At 41.2% G+C, this 17,115-nt stretch overlaps 2 protein-coding genes across 2 annotated transcripts; both read right to left on the bottom strand.

Moving 5' to 3' along the window:
- Window positions 1–278: 278 nt before the first annotated feature.
- Window positions 279–4,431, bottom strand: islr2 (immunoglobulin superfamily containing leucine-rich repeat 2). Its single transcript, XM_028431061.1, has 2 exons — window positions 4,198–4,431; window positions 279–3,602 (listed from the first exon to the last, which is right to left on the bottom strand). Exon 2 carries the CDS (start codon window positions 3,591–3,593, stop codon window positions 1,449–1,451), a length of 2,145 nt encoding a protein of 714 aa, XP_028286862.1. The 5' UTR covers window positions 3,594–3,602; window positions 4,198–4,431; the 3' UTR covers window positions 279–1,448.
- Window positions 4,432–6,373: 1,942 nt separating this feature from the next.
- On the bottom strand, window positions 6,374–16,096 carry sema7a (semaphorin 7A (JohnMiltonHagen blood group)). The gene is made up of 14 exons (XM_028431064.1): window positions 15,723–16,096; window positions 14,906–15,045; window positions 14,272–14,310; window positions 14,099–14,194; window positions 13,790–13,892; window positions 13,373–13,483; window positions 12,964–13,106; window positions 12,105–12,283; window positions 11,865–11,973; window positions 11,217–11,412; window positions 11,011–11,123; window positions 8,762–8,907; window positions 8,616–8,671; window positions 6,374–8,544 (listed from the first exon to the last, which is right to left on the bottom strand). Exons 1-14 carry the CDS (start codon window positions 15,844–15,846, stop codon window positions 8,129–8,131), a joined length of 1,971 nt encoding a protein of 656 aa, XP_028286865.1. The 5' UTR covers window positions 15,847–16,096; the 3' UTR covers window positions 6,374–8,128.
- Window positions 16,097–17,115: the final 1,019 nt, after the last annotated feature.

The following is a 17,115-nucleotide window of genomic DNA, read 5'->3' on the forward strand; positions in this document are numbered from 1 at the left end:
AAGACAAAGGGAGGGTTTGTGTGAGTCGATGCTTTCTGACGCAAATCTTCTTTATTGACACTCCGCTCCCTTTTCTTTGAAAACACTCAGAAGATTAAAAAAAGCAAAATCTTGTAAATGTAAATAAAACATGAGGCTGCATTGGCAAATCGATTTTTCTAAATTGATTTAAATTAATATAAAATTGTGTTAAAGTTTTATTAATGTTCGACTGACAAATCAAACAGGCCGTATAGTTTCATATGTTTTATTAATTCCACTTACATAAAATTATATCAAAAAATCTTGAAAGTTTACAGTTAATTTTTTGTTGTCGTTTTACAACATGGTTCACAAAAACTCACTATATGCATCAAATTACAAGACAATGAAGCCTCCAGGTGCTCACTGCGCCTTTTCCTCGAGACTTCGTTTAAGACTTACTTACCGTCGTAAAAAATAATAATAATAAAAAACAATCATTTAAAATCCACGTGGCTTTACATCACAGGTAGACAGTCACATCTAAAGTCCTAATAGACTACCGTACACTAATAAAACCCATACAAGGAAATACGTGTGACATGCCATGGACACGTTCATTGTAAAAAGCGAGAGTACAGCAAGCACCCGTTGATTAAGGAGGTTAAAGTCGCACATTTTTAAAGCCTTACATTACGTGAAACAACAATTTGTTTTGTTTTTTTAAATTATCCGGGGTTTTTCCCGACAAGCACAGCTGAAAGCGCAAATGTTCCCTGTTTGGACCCACAGATCAGCGGGGCAGGCGCGCTGCTGTGTGCGCTGCCCGGCGCCAAAGCACCCGATTGAGTCCAAATATCTGCAGCCCAGATTCATCAGATATTATTTCAAATGTGTTACTATACTGCCGTGGACCAGTGAGTCTGAGTGCCCACACCTGAGAAGATGTTAAGTGGCCGTGGAGAGATGTCTTTAGTTCACGTGCCTTCCACAGACGCACACAGCATAGAAAACAGAAGTTGGTCCCTGATGTTTATGATGGCTGTATAAAATATGGCACTTTTTGATTTTTTTTCTTGTTTGTGCTCCTTTTAAAACGGCGACTATAAATTTATCACCATTTATTTTTTGCCTTCAATTACGCACGGCTGCGCGCCTGGCTGTTAGCGCCCTGCCCACATGTGTCTGTCCTGCAGAGATTTTGCTGCTTTCCTGTCAGTTTTGAGGTCTGAAATAAAAATTAAAAACCTGTGCTTACAGTGTAAACGCATGTTACTCATTTAACCTTACACCAGACTACAAATGCACCATAAAGCAATAATAATTCTCGGTGATTGTAGGAGAACTTTGAGGTCAGAAAAATCTTTGTTTTTTTTATCAGACGCCATCGTTTTATCACGTATAATAATGGTGTGTGAGTTACCTGCTTTAATGTAGGCTACTTAAAAGTAAAAATATTTAACAATACTCGCAGACATCCGCGGAGCTCAGCGGCTTGGCTGCTTGTAGTTGCCGTTGATTTCCTCCGAGATGTTGACGGCCTCAGCTCCCAGCGGTAACCTGTCACTGTACTCTGAGCCCACTTCGAACTCCTCCTGGTTGGTTTTGGATGAGGATCCAGGGATGGAATCGGTCACCACGCTCCCCTCAGCCTCTCCCTCTCCGTCTCCATCCTCTCCCTCGGCCTCCCCCTCCCCCTCGCCTAACTCGCTGGGGTTGAATGTTTTCTCAGACTCCACAAAAGAAGCCCTGGGATCAAAGTCTCTAGTCATTTGTTTCTCCATCTGATCCGGATTCTGAGCCTTCATGATCAGCTTGTAGGTTTTCCCTTGATACTTGTATAACAAATGGCAGCAGGTGGCTCCCAGTAAGGGAACTGTGGCCAGACCCAATAGGAAAATGCTGACAACTACGATGATGAGCAGGGAGGGAATCTTCTTCCTGGTTGTGAAGACTACTTGGACTTGGCAGTCCTGCCCCCCATAGGTGAGACAAAGTGTGTAATTGGTGCCAGGCTGTAAACCATGGAAGCGATAAGAATTAACCCCCTCCTCTATGTTGGACCACTGAACTATGGAGTGTCCTTTTCCTGTGTTAATACAGAGGTAGAGCATGTCCAGGGTGGTCTTGCTGGATGAGGACTGGTACAGACCCAGAGGCTCTTTGTTCACTGTTTCCTGGTTTTCAGGGTGACTGAGGTGAAGGTTAGATTTGCTGCTCTGAAGCTGCAGTGGGTTCAGCTGCACTTTGGCCTCTGTTTCAGACACTTCTAATGCAATAACACCAAAATCAAAAGTGTACTGCTTCAGGTCATCCAAGCTCAAGTTGAAGGCGTGGTTGGAGATGTACTCACTACTGTCTCTCACGCCACACTTGTTTGCAAAGACGGGGTCCTTAGAAGCGCCTCCAAGCTGCTCTGTGTCGTCCGTTTTGTCTTTTGAACCATCACTGCTGCTCTTTGTCTTCTCTTCAGGCTTAGTCCAGTCGATCACATTGTTTTTGGAGGTCTTGGGTTCTGACGGCTTTTTCCCAGATGGACGGATCCTGTCCACTGTTGTGTCTGTGATGGATTTTCCGCCTTGTTTTTGGGTGCCTGACAGAGCCAGTTTAACAGCGGTCTCTGCCTTACCTAAATCATTCACAGCAAAGCAGCTGTAATTGCCATCTTCCTTTTTACTCATGTGAGGGATGATCAGACTGCCGTTCCTAAACACAAGGAACCTGTTGTTGGTTGTTTTGTCATTAATTGGCACATCATTTATGTCTCCGGTGGAGGGCAAGGGGAACACATAATTCTGATTTCCTGCAGTTACTTCCCAGGTGACCAGTGGCTTGGGGCTTCCCTTTGTCTCACAATTTAACACAACCATGTAACCCTCATAGAGATCGGTGTTCTCTATGTTTGGCTGGTATGTTATAGTGACAGTCGGGGCCTCACAGTCTAGTCTAGGCATCTTTGTGACCAGCGTACCCTTCAGATGTTCAGGGGCATCACATACAATTGAATTTGGCTCAGGGACTGAAATCTTAGTTGTGCCGATCCAGTCCCTCAGCCACTCCAGGCTGCAGGAGCAAGAGAAGGGGTTGTTAAAAATCTGCAGGTGGGACATGGAGGAGAGAGCACTGAAGGTACCCTGAACAATGGTGGTAAACTTGTTGTTGTTGATGCGGAGCGACCTCAGGTCTTTGAGTGTGGAAAAAGCATCCTTTGGAAGGTTCACCATCTCATTGTTGTTCATCTTCAGGAGCTGCAGGGCGGTAAGGTCATGCAGATCCTCCCATGGGAAGTTCACTATTTTGTTGTAGCTGATGTCCAGGTTGCGAAGCTGAATCAGGGGGGCCAGGGTGTCCATCTCTATGGTGACAATCTCATTGTGGGCCAGCCAGAGAGAGGTGACTTGAGTGATGTTGATGAAGCTTTTACTTTTCAGTAATTTGATCTTATTGGCAGAAAGGCTTACAGTGGTGACATTGGAAGGGAGACCGACAGGTACCACCAGAAGATCTTTGTAAGCACAGTCAGCAAACTGGTGGGCAAATTTATCTTGGCAGCTGCATTGTTCTGGGCAGCAGTGAACAATGCCGATCACAATAGTCCACAAGGCAAGGAGCTGCAGGAGCCTTCGTGCCATTTTCTCCACCTACAAGCATCAATTAGCAGACATTAGACAACAGTTATACAGCATCCATTAATGCCCAGGAAATGTATGCACTCTTTTATATCCCATAATTGTCAAACGTTGAATAGGTTTGAAAAATATCTGCTTCACAAACGTATTAACAAACAACATCATTTTTAAATCAGCATCAGATGCAAAGTTGCAAAATACAGTATACAAAGAGACACTTCTGCACAATTGTGGCTTCACATGAGTGCAGATGATGTTTGTCATCATAGAGTCAGGTTGGCTCTGCTTCCCTGAGCGCTTCTCTACAATCCTGTACGGACAAGCTGCCGCTGATTCTGGTGCTGAAACCGGATTTACTCCCAGCAAAAAAGTTACAGCTTTTTACTTACTTACAGCAATATCTAAATTGCACTCATCATTCTGCATGACAGTGACGCCTTCTGCACGCACACACACACACACATGCCCTTCACCAGGATTGTAATTGAACTACAGGGCGATTTCTTCCATTTTAGCTTCCAGCTTTGCCCCTGATGCTGCTCAAGGTCTATGTTTTTTCATCTTTTGCATGCACAAAACTGCTTTATTAGCTGCTGAATCTCCTTACCTGTCCAAGGTTAACTTCAATTCCTGTATCTTATAAATCACTGCCGGGAGTTTACAGTCCTCTGAAACAAGTTTAATGGTCGCAAAAACTCGAGTCCTCACACGTTGCAGATTCGTTCACATGCTTTTTGCAGACCTGGAGAGCGCTGATGAAGGACGGTGGAGGTAACATTTTTTTTCCCGGTGAGTCGCTGTTGCAGTCCGAGGGGCGCTTTTTTCCTCCTCGGCGAGTATGGGATACACTGCGCGCTCCCGCCGATGCGGAGCGAGAAAATGAAGCATGAACGCGCAGCCTCTCCCATCTCTCTCTCCTCACCATTAAAGATACAGAAGCTCCCGGTCCTCCGCCCTCAAAGGAAATTCATAATTTAAGATCCGATGTTTAATTTATCACTCCGACCCAAACCTAATCTTTGACCTCATTCTGTTTGGCTGCAGCTTATTGTTCTCAATTAAAGAACTCAGCCAGGAGTTTGCAGACGCACCGACAAACTGAAAGTGCAGCTGCTCATCGAAAAAAAAGCTACAGACACATTTTATACAAATACTGCATTTTGAAATTATTATTAAACATAAAAAACAAACAAAAATGGGAAAAATGCTGAATTCAGATCTGCCAGTAAAAAAAAATCCAGACAGTTTGATGCCAATTCACCACAACGGCTTTAATTTACAGTCTTAGCTGCATGTAAATCACGTATTAATAAAGAAAAATAATATAGTTTAAAAATAATGAAGGGGCATTGCCTTCAAGTAAAACTGATATTCTGTGATATTCTTAAACTAGAATTACGTACACTTTGCAAAAATACTTTTTAAATTTTTGTGGTCATCCCTGACTTTAGGCATAATGTATTTTTAAATAAACATTTTGTTTGTTTGTTTGTTTTTGGTCTAGCAATTTATGAGTCAGGAAGAACATTCCTGCTCAAATGCTGCCATCTTGTGGTTGGCAGCAGTGTCTCCGTAAGTAGGCAAACATGTCATTAAGGATTTCTTAAGAACACATTCCTCAGTGTATGTCCATGACTGTGGCTCTGGTATTTCTCATGTTGTTGTTGTCACCATCACATTATGGTGGCATGACTCCCATCCGAAAACAACCACCATAATCTAAATAATCATAATTTAAACTAATCTGATGGATGAGGTCAAATCTCTTTTGGCACCCAGGTCTATCTACCTTAAATCTACTGAGGTTTATTTGCAGTTTAACAATAATTTCAATTCAACTTCTATTTGTATAGCATGCACTGTTATTCCTGGTTATGCGTGTTCACTGCCCCGTGTGTTTTTCAGGAGATGAGGATGTTTCCTGTACTCTGAACACCCAGATCCAGCATGAAACTGGAGAGACTGTGCATAAACCTGACCAACCTTTAAATACACTGTGGAACAACACTGACCTCTGCTGTCAGAAGAGTGCATTTACAAACACCTTGTATAAATGTATCTATAAAACACTCTAAAACAAAGTTTGTAGATAATGTTCCTAGAAATGAATTCTGATGTGCTGCTCACCATGATTGTGCATTGTATTTGTTTTCATTGTTTGTTATTTTGGAAACCTTCCTGTTCCTCCGTAACAACTTCCTGTGATACAGAAAGCCACATTCCGCCCTCCAGAGCTTTTTTATCCTTGAATCTTACCAAGTTCAGCCAGGGTGGGGTTAACCCACCAGCCTTGCGGTTAGTCACCCACTGTTTTAGGTGTGCTAAATAACAACCGTCTCCCACAAATATGTAGTGTGGCTTACTGCAGTACAGGCAGTCAGTCAACACCGACAGGCTACAAAATGGCATACATTTGGAGGGAAAATGAATACATTAATATATCATATAATAATATATTATAACATTATTTTTCTTTATTTTTTTATAAGAGCATATGGTCCTCATAGTGTCTGCCCTTGGACACTTGTAGTTGTTTACCCCAGGTTTACTTTGTCAGACTGATGGGAGTGTGAAGCCTACCACTCTCAGAGATGTGATCATGAAAGTGCTTCTTAAAGCAGGTCTGAGAAAATCCTCTCAGTGACACTTAGCTCCAGCTGCATGGAAGCCAAGCACCAGGCTTGTGATGACACATTTTAAAATAGCAGAAGGTGTAATAAGATGTGGTTCCAGAAATGATCCACACATACAACACAAATGAAGTCATAACTTATTTTGCATCTCCACCCAAAACATCATTTACAGGTATATGCAGACATTTGAGCACAACAGACACTTAGCTGTTCAGGTCAGATATTTGCGTCAGCTCCGGCTTAAGCCAAAGACTTAAGGATCTTCATTAAAGCAACCCTGACAGCGAGACTCTTGAAGAGAGAAATATACAAAAGCATGCAGGTTGAAACCAAAAGAAAAAAGTCTGTGTTATTCTGACAAAATCCAGTAAATCTTGTGGCTGAAAAACAAGATACCAAATCCTCTATTGTCTCTCATGGTATGAAATAACACCACCCAACAGTGCAACCACAGGAACTGGTGACAAACATGTCTTGTATTATACATTATAGTTTCAAGACACAGTCAAAACAACAGGCTTGTTCATCATCATGAAACCAGAATTAGACACATGTAAACACAAATTCTTCTCTTGAAGTTATAACTACAGAAACCCTATGTACTAACAGGATGCACTCCCCTAGTCATCAAAGGAGCATTAAGACTTTGGATCCCAGAATAACACAGATTAAGCAGAACATTCTCACAGTGCTGTCTGTGTGGAGATCAGGCTGTATGTAGTTTACTGGTTCACTGTTATATCTGATTAAGGCACAGCTAACTTAAACCACACTTAAAGAGTCTGACTCAACTGAGGTATGACTGTGACTCTCTACATATGGAAAGATTAAATAATACATTATAGCTTATATAAATATCTATAAAAAATATTGTACCAAAATACTTCTTTCAAAAAAACCATATTCCGGCTATGTGTGTGTCATTTTGAGAGAAATATCTGGTTTAAAGTGACGCTAAATAAAACCCAAAAAACCCATTCCATTTATTACTACAGATGAGGAAGTTATATTCATAGCAGCAAAGCTGCATTCAGTGCATTCAGGGCTTTTTGGAATTTAACATTTGATATTACCTCGTTTAATATAAATAACTGTAGCTCGATGTTTCGTTATAAGTTGTCTCATCGAGCAGGCTAATATATTTGTTGTGTACATTATTAGTTGTTTGCAAATCTAAAGGTTGAGGGTGCGGGTTGAATAAACAGGAACAGCTCCACCCTGTTCTAAACCATTTGGGGCAAATTATCTGTCATCAGGGGGGCAAAAAAAAACATTTCACAGGCCTCAAATCTAAGATTAGGTTTGTGTCAGTGCACCTTCACCACCAACTTCTCCCTGTATACAGTGATCCTGTGGCTGTAAGGAGCTTTTCTGACGTCCTTGGAGTGTTTGTTTTTTCTTCTTTCATTACGTACACCGGTATTCTTCAATCAACTGATTGAAGAGTACGGTGCTGGATGCTGGAACTACAATCTTTTGCACTCCTTCCTCCTCTCTGTTTCTGTTGTCGTTCGCTCTCCGTGTGTTAATTGTCCCGCTTATCATCTTTCTTTTTGTGTACATTTGCATGGCACTCACCTCTGTTGGGCACTGACTCAACTACTGCACACTTCAGTCTCAGCCAGGTTTAGCTTGCCAAAAGGCAACAAATGATGCTATGAATACTAATAATATTATTCTAGTCATCCATTGTGTGTGTTTCCCTTTGTTTGAGGCCCACAACCTCAGCCTGTTCCTCCTTCCTGCCTCTCTTGGTTCCTTTTCACAAGATCTGCTCAGTTCTTGTTGCCTGCTGCACTTCTTCTTGGCGTGTTGCTATAATGGCCTGCCAGCCATTGAACTACCTTCACCTTCACCACAATTTCTGTTTTAAGCTGTTCAGATGTTTGAGAATGTAAGCGCACACTATATAACAATCTCCCACAATGCTACAGCCAGTAACGTGATCCATGCTGTCTGTGGAACAAGAGCTGATCCATCATTAAATTTGGAAGAGGTATGGAAGCTCCTTGGGTTTTGACCCGGGATCATTTGCTCTGTTAGGTGATATGTTTTCACCACCTTGGTGTAGTCTCTCTCTTTTGACACACACTTGTATTCACCATAGTTCTCCTGTTCCATGGAGGGGATGAGGTGCAGACAGTTGGAGAGCATTTGCCGACATGGGCTGCTGCGGCCACCATGCTCCCATGTGTACTCTGCATGGTAGGAGTTTATAGGACAGGACAGATAGAAAGGGACACCCCGGGGCACAGAATGATCTGTCCTCAAACTTACTAGTGATGCTGATTGTGTCTCTCGCTTGCTTCGGTTTAGTTTTTCTGCATTAAAAAAAAAGAACAATAAAGTATCTAATTGTATGTAGGCTAACAGGTAATAAATGTGTCATTACCTTCTACTGTAGCGCAGAGAGTAATTTGTCCGTCAACGATATTCTGGATGCCATCACTGTGAACACAAACAAAACATTGTGCTATAGATTCATGTGTTGTAATGTGCAAAAGTCTTCTAAAGCTTCTAAATGCTGCCCACACTTACTAGATATTTGGGGTGCACCCGAGTGTAGTCCATGCACAGTATGGGTCCCGGGCCAAGACGCAGTCTGCACAAGAGTTGTTGTACTGTTGACATCTCTGCAGGTCCATGATGGATATTTTGTCCGAAAAACCCACAACTAACTTTTTCTAAGTAAAAAACAGACATTTGAAAGACTTTTTTACAGATGATACAGGTTTCAACCAAGCGGCAACCTTCGGGGCTCAAAGTTGAAGCCCATGCGGAAGTGTCAAAACTTGTAATTCACGCCGCAACAGCTGGGGGCTGGCTCCAAAAGCGAGTCATTTCCCATAGACTCCCATGTTAAAATGGCCGACTTCACAGCAGAAATTAACATGTTTACGGCCTGGTACAAAAAACCACTCTGGTCTCAGATGATAGGTTCTCTTCTAGTGTCAATTGTACGGGGGGTGAATTTTTTTACAACTACTCATTTTAAGTCAGAATTGTATTCTGACTTAAAATTACGCCTAATTATGGGCGTTGCCGCTTGAGTGACAGACAGTTGACGTATCACAGCATGAGTTTCCTGCTCCCACGATCGCCCGCCCCCCTAAACCCCACTCGTGCTCCCCCTCTTTGTCCATATTTGAGAGTTTTGGTGGACGTGACGCTGCCAACACGGCGGCGGTCATCACGTCCCGGAACCTCCCACCGAGCCTCAAAACGGCTCTTCAGAAACAAACGGGTGACGTCACGGAAGCTCTGTCCATAGTTTTTACTGTCAATGGTTTCAACTGATGAGTTTCCTGTTCGGTTACAGCAGTAAACATGCTGAGGTTTAAAGTGGAGCTTTGTATTGGCCACCTCTGATACCTACAGATGTTAGGTGGCAGAGTGTAGGGCGTGAATCCTGTTAGTGTGTTTGTAATTAATGCAGCCCGCAACGTTGTTTTCCTCCCGAGACGAAGGAGATGGTGGTGGGCTTGAGTAGGAGTAAGTGCCCACCATCCCCAGTTTGTATTAGTGGGAAAGATGTGGTAATAACCACATCTTACATGTGGTGGTTAGATGTGGTCCATGAACAGCGAGGCTGTTTACAAAAAGGGCATGAGTAGACTGTACTTCCTGAGGAGTCTTAGGTCCTTCAATGTTTGCAGCAGGATGCTCCACATGTTCTACCAGTCTGTCATGGCGAGCACCATACTTTGCTGTGGTAGGCTGGGGAGCTGGCATTAAAGCAAAGGACTCCACAGTCTAGAAAAACTCATTAAAAGGCGGGGTCTGTTGTTGGTTTTAATCTTGCCAACCTGGAGGAGGTGGCAGCTTCCTGCCATCCACCATTAGACTCTATAACTCATCTGTGACTGTCAGAGCTGTGCTCACAAACGTGGAGTAAAGCATCATCTCAGGTGCACTTCATCAGTTACTACTACTACTTATTAACTGTGTATTTATGTTCACGTCTGCTGCTATGTGTGTGTATAAGAGTTTTTCCTGTATATATTGTATTTATTGTCCTTTGATTGTTTTTGATGTATGCTGCTGGTAATACAACCTGATCTCCATACAGGGATTATTAAAATAATTCTTCATCTTCCTGTACTATCCTTCACTTATTTTTATTCTCAAACTATTACTATTGAAACCGCAAACTGTAACAATAACCTGTAAAACACGATCAGTATTGTGAATTGCTGCCGTGGCAAAATACTAACAAACAATTTCCTATTTACATATGGAGCAACTTTGTTTGTATTTGGACTGTATTTTCATCTACCTATTTGTATGTAGGAGCCATACTTCCTCTCCTTCCAAGTGTTTTTTCGTCTCAGTCTAGTCCTGCAGGAAATACTTTAGTTCAACAAAGCTTGACTTTCTCCCAAATAGGTGCAGAGGTTTGAAACCTGCTGCTGGCTCCGTGACAACTTGAACCCCCATTAGTAAAGTCACGGAGCACCAAACCCAAGCAATCAGCTAAGAGCTGCTGTGTGAGAGAATATCCAGCTGTCAAGGTCTTTCACAGCATATTTAGTTTATCACATGCATTTCAAAAAATAAGAATAAAAAAGTATCTGCAAGGATTTCTCTGCTTGGGATAAAATGCCTCTGTCCTTGGGCTGTAGATATCTAGTCAGCACACACATATCAGAGGAGATAAAACAAAGACGGTGACCTTCGTATACTCAAAATTAAAAGGAATAAAGACAAATCTAAATCTAAAAAGAAAAAAAAAACATCACCTTTCAGTTTACAGAGTTTAGATTTTTAGATATTGCAAAGACTTGTACCTTTTTAGAGTCCAGCTTCATGGCCTGTATGCTGGAACTGTTGGAGAGTTGTGTTTCAGAAATGATGAAAGGTTCTGATCCAGCTTCTAAGACCTTATGGATCTTACCAGAATCTGTAGCAGAAATCATATAATGAACACAAATTATGTCTGAATGGTCTGTGGTATTCAGAATTCTGTATCAGGGAAAAACAAGATGTGACATACCGGTGGCCAGGAGCAGAACGTTGTACACTTTCTTGTCTGCAGCCAGGACTTGGTCCACTGCTATTTTGGTATAGTTGTTGCTACTGACATAAAACGGGGCTGTATAATGCAAGGAGGGAACCCAATCTGTCATTTCTGGGTAATCCTTCACTACATTGACAGTGGCCCGTGGCAGACTCTTGCTGTCTGGTACACACTGTAAAACATAGCGACAAAGAGGAATCTGTATACTGTAGGAGAAGCACTGGAAGCCAAATATTTAGAGGACACCAATTAAAGCAAACACAGTTGACTAACTACAAACTACATAATAACAAGTCACAGACAAACATGTTCTCTAGGCGTAAGCTGAATTAAAGGCAGGGGTGTGTTTTTATGAAGCCATTTGTAAACTTTGAAGTATGATGTAGTTTTACAGCTGGGATAAACCAAGACAAACACAGCCGTAGAGATGGAAACATTGAATGTGATGAAGTGATGCAGACAATCATTTTCCATGCTTCCACCCATTTTTATGTAACTTGATTTTTTGTAGAACGGGTGGGTGACTCCAGATAGTAAACATAAGTGAACTCAAGAAGTACAAAAGTCAAACCATTGCAGGAAGTTCTCATTGTCTGCAACAAGGACAACAAAACAAAGGCTTACCGTGCCTGGCCGTGGTTTAGGAATCTCTTCATGAAAGCCCTTGAACGTTGAATTCTCAAATATTTCTTCAATTTTGGCTATTGAATAGATGCACACTGCTGTAGAGTTCCTATTGGAAATAATAAGAAAACAGATGTCTGCATAGGATAATCAGGATACTGAGGCCTCTGCTGTGTTGACTGCATATCTGCTGACACAGTTGCTTAGTTTCTAACAATAAGGGAAGAAGAAGTGTCTAACCAGCTGCTTGTGAAAAGGGCATAGACTCTTGTGTCGTGCCAGTCTTCAGCGTGCATCACATAAACGTCATGGAGACGGTTGAAATAGAGCGATTCCTCTGGAAACCCACAGACAAGCCGAGCCTTGAGAAAAGAAGTCCACATGTTCTGGAAGAAACGCTTTGAGCCACCTTCATCTACCTGAAATGTGATAACAACAAATCACATCACCAGGACGCCCTTTCAGTTTTATTGAATTTCATCAACTAACGGTTATTTGATAGCAGCGACACTTGAAAACGTGACGCCACAGGAAGAAAGTTAATGGCCCGTGGTAAAAGGAGTTTATTTTTCAGCATAGGCCTATCAAATACATATGCTACTGACTGTTCTGTGAGGACTGACTGACCCTATAACCACTGTCCTAATGACAAACAAAGATTAATGTCAGCGACAGATTGCCGATTTGACAGACGGGGCCATTCTGTCTGGCATTCAGGACAGGACATACTATTAACCTGCAAAAACCTGTTTAACATAACAGTAACAAGGCATAAGAATATTCCACTAAAATGTAACAATCATGCCAATTATACGAAAGTATTTTTAGCTAAAAAAAACATATTAATGCTCCAAAGAAACCCGCAAGTGATTATTCGACTCACTAAACAGTTTGTAATCTGGGTGGATACACAGTTCAATCTTTCAGGTCTGTTTATGACTCATTCTGCTGTTGCTCAGCACTAACACCTGCAGCTGCAGCTGAACTAAATGACACAAAATATTACAGTAAGACCTTGTCCTGCTTTTCAAATGTGGAGCTGAGTTGGAGATGTTTTTATTCACCTGTGTAACCTCACTGATGTGAGCTGCCACCTTACCTTACAGACTCTGGCGACCCTCGATATCCAGGGATCGGCCTCTGGGTTGTGGTCTGAGTTCTTCTCACGGAAAAAGATGTAAATCTTCTCGTTATCAGGGTCGTTGTTTCGTTTCACCCAGGAGGCAGAGATAAACGTGGGTTCTGTGAAAGGAAGGTCTGTTTAGCTGAATAGCTGTCAACAGAAAACAACATTTGGCACAGCAAAGCTCCACCAACTACAATCAGTCAGTATAGCATCAGTATAGATAGAGGTGGACAGTTTTAAGAATATACAAAAACAGATTAAATACATTAGTCTATAAAAAATGCACTTTGCATTTGCAGTTTGTCTTCATTAACATTTGAAAATGCAGCCACAAAACCATGATGATTATCATCCTATTCTAACAATGTAGTTATATAATCACCTGAGACCCAGCTGTCATGCATCCAGACATTAGTTCTGCCGCCAGCTTTTCTTCTGAACTGTAATGAGCTTCCATCCAACTCCAAAGGTGCTGCTGCATATAGATCCCCCTCTAAAAAAGCAACATATTGCAGTAAAAGAAGCAGAAGTCTGCATGGATACTAAAAACATGGCCCACAGTTAAAGGCACTGTTCATTAAAAAGTCAAATGTTCTATTTGTTTTCCTGTGGATAATGGAATAAAATGGAACTTAAGGGAAAAATACAATCACAAAAACAAACAGCAACTACTCGATCTCAGACCACTTAATCGAGAAAATATTTTGTACAGTAGCAACACCCAGCAACCAAATCTGCTCAAACCAATACAATCCAAGCACAGCACAGGATAAATATGATTGGGTGGACATGGACATACCTGCTGTGAGGGATAGAGAGTTCTGCGTATGGACAAATGGAGAGATACCCGTCCCTTCAAAACTCTCCACTATTTCATGAGGCTGGTTGTTCACAGAGGGAAACTGCAGAAACACCAAAGTCAACAGATCGTTGTTGTGTTACAGTTGTGATGACGGGAAAAAACCACCAGACACCCAAAACCATATAAATTATAGATCAGGCAAAGTTCAATTGGAACCACATGTGCTCCGTGTTTTATTTAGTCTGTGTGCTGGCAGTAAAGTTAAACTGTAGATTTACACATTGAGTGATGTGTGTGAGCACTCACAAGCCTCCAACACTGGGGTTTGTTTCCATTTGTTCCACACACGAACGGTCCACCCTGAAACTTCTCAATAACGGTGATGACATTTTCACAGGGGTCCTGAAACACAGACATCACCATTACACAAAACAATACATTTTTAATATGTACTACATTTCTGATGATGTGTCACTCACCGTGTAGCAGTGCTGCCCTGTTGAGTTTAGATGAAACTTCTGTCAACAAAAGATGGACAAATTAATAAAGTTCAGGGTGATTTATAATTACACACTTTAAAAACAGGGAATTTTAAATGGTTGTTATCAATTTTTTCCAACCAAAAATAAGCAGGATGATAAAAATGATACACTTGGCAGGTTTTATCTCCAGGTTATATCAAATAAAACCAATTTACTTAAGCCAATGCTGGACTTAAATCATTTCAGCTTCTCTGGTCCAATATCCAATATAATAATAATAATATATACCGGTAATATATATATCCAATATATCCAATATGAAGATTCATCTCTGCCTTATCAACATTGATCCATTTACTATTAAACATTTAGACTCAGGGTTCCAGACACAAGTTGTCTGGAACCCCCAGTCTGCCCCTGCTGTCACTAATAGAGGCTACTCTCAGACTGAGTCCTGTCATAATAATGGGTCTGCAACACCATCTGTTACAGTAGTATCTAAGCGACAGCACACAGTCCACCATCACATCCAAGAACTGACGAGAAATCAACCTTATTAATTAACAATGAGACAGGTGGATGTGCTGCCAGTGATAACCTAATCCACACAGTCTGGGTCAGAAACACACACCTCTATGACGCGATAGTTGTCCAGATTAAGCTTCAGTACAAAATCTGTTCCTCCGACGTACAGCTCCTCTGTGTCCTCCTGATACAGGAACACACTGTGTCTCTGGTGAGACTGATACACATATCCGCCACTGTTTATATCTGAGGAAACAATGGTCACATCATTATATTGTAGACATGAGAGGATGCAAGTCAAGTAATATCGATGCCAGGATTGTGTGTTTCAGTTCTATTTCTGTCCCGTCTATCCCTTTGCACTGTTTACTTCCCACTGCACTCCCAAGCAGTGGTTAGTTATAAGAAAAAAACACTAAAAAAATTGCTGCTGTTGAAGTAACTCCAAACACTCCTACTGATGGGAGGGAGTGTGCTAAATATAATGCAATATACTGAAGACTGCACCTGTTTTCATTCTCTAATATGAATGTAAATGGGACAGACAACACCTGAAATATACAGAACAGGAATATATTAAAAACATGAAAACTTTTCCTGCAATTATTCATATAAAAATGCATTAGTGCAATTTAAATGTATTCATTTTAAATCTTATTACATTCCACGTTTATATAATCAATTGTTATTTCATTTTTTAACAAAACATCTAAGAACATATTCTGAGCATTCTCTTTCAGAATAAACTTGGCTCACCCTGACAATAACGACCTTAAATCAGATTTCAAACCAGCATTACTGGACATTCTCCTACTGATTTTCTTGCAGGCTTTTGGCGCACAGATCGAATGTGAACAGCTGAAATGGTGCAGAATCATAAAGTCGTGGTTGAATCGGTCGTGACAAGTGTAGAGCTGCATTACCATTACTGAGGAGCCGGGGGTTGTTTTTAGATCCAAGTGTCGGTGTGTCGTCGTTCAAAGCGGCTCCAAAGAAACGGCGGAAATACGCAGTAAGACAAAGGTAAATGAAGACGAAGCGTCCCATGTTGGTCCTCCGGTGTCTGGTCACTGCTCTACATGAGGTGTGGAGGCAGGATCCCAAGCTGATATACTAGCCTTTAGAGCTACACCCCCTCTACAGCGTGCCAAACAGTCCGTCACGGTAAAAAAGTAACAATAGTTCTAATGATTAAGAGCCATCCTCTTCTCAAACGGAACAACTTGACACAATGTGTAAGTAGGCTTTATACATTGGAAAATGCGTTCTGTTTCGAACCATTCGGTCTTCCCGCTGACTGACTCCACAGTCTGACAGTCCCACCCCCACCCACCCCCCTATTAACCATACATTTACAAAAAAAAGTCTGAGCAACCACAATTTACAAAATGTAAACTCTTCTTTTTCTTCTTCTTCAGAAAATATGCTAATTAGTTCCCAACATGACCAGAAGAGATTGACAGCTGGTTCGTCCAATCATCTGCCTCTTTTGAACACCTGTATTTTTCAAACAATTGACATCAGTGCCTTGACCAAACTTGAAAGAGGATAAGAAAAGTTTACCTTATAATTGCCTGGACATCCTGCTAATGTTGTTGTGTGAGACATATCTAATAGATGAAGAAGCCTATTGGATCCACTAAAAAGACATTAGCTCTTATGCAACGTGACCTTATCGTAAGCGGTTATTTACAAGATTTATAGCTCTAAATGGGGTTGCTTTAAAACCAGACTATTTACTGACTCATCTGCGTGCAGTCTTAACAAATGTGTGTCCTTTTTCACTCAAACAAACAGTCCTTCATCATTTTCCTAGGAAATAAAAACATCAGCACCTGACCATAAGGACATATAAAGTAAAGTCGCAGCAAACTGATTTCACTCCAAGGAAATATTTGACCTTTATTTTAACACTGTTTTTCTTTTTTTTTGTTATTTAAGTTTTTATTAAGTTTTAGGAAACATATATACAAATAAACATATAAACCTAGGATCACAATACAACAATTGGGTTTTGTTTGTGGTGTAGACTCTCTGACATAATAACTTGCCATATAACAATAAAAATAAGATTAGACAATCAAAGCAAATTTCACATAAAAAGAAATCCACATCCCAGAAATCCAGTCCATAAAGTAGAGTACAAGAGAGTGCTGCATTTAGCCTCTAATTCCAGTGTTTTTATGTATTTCCAAAAATGTTCCCAAGGACATGTCCTTTCCTCCATGTTGTCCTTTAGTCTACAAAGCATAGACTCATAGGATGCCGTCTCCACCATTGCATCCATCCATTCCTTCAAACTGTGGGAGACTGCTG

Source organism: Parambassis ranga, chromosome 19 (assembly GCF_900634625.1).
Source record: "Parambassis ranga chromosome 19, fParRan2.1, whole genome shotgun sequence".
In the NCBI taxonomy this organism is placed as follows: domain Eukaryota; kingdom Metazoa; phylum Chordata; class Actinopteri; family Ambassidae; genus Parambassis; species Parambassis ranga.

What these genes read in the sequence shown, in the direction of transcription:
- islr2 (XM_028431061.1), bottom strand. Translation starts at nt 3,593, where the DNA reads ATGGCACGAAGGCTCCTGCAGCTCCTTGCCTTGTGGACTATTGTGATC.
- sema7a (XM_028431064.1), bottom strand. Translation starts at nt 15,846, where the DNA reads ATGGGACGCTTCGTCTTCATTTACCTTTGTCTTACTGCGTATTTCCGC. An exon ending in CCCCCGGCTCCTCAGTAATG is followed by an intron (nt 15,046 to 15,722) that starts GTAATGCAGCTC and finishes TTGTTTCCTCAG; the next exon opens with ATATAAACAGTGGCGGATAT. An exon ending in AACCCCAGTGTTGGAGGCTT is followed by an intron (nt 13,893 to 14,098) that starts GTGAGTGCTCAC and finishes GTGTTTCTGCAG; the next exon opens with TTTCCCTCTGTGAACAACCA.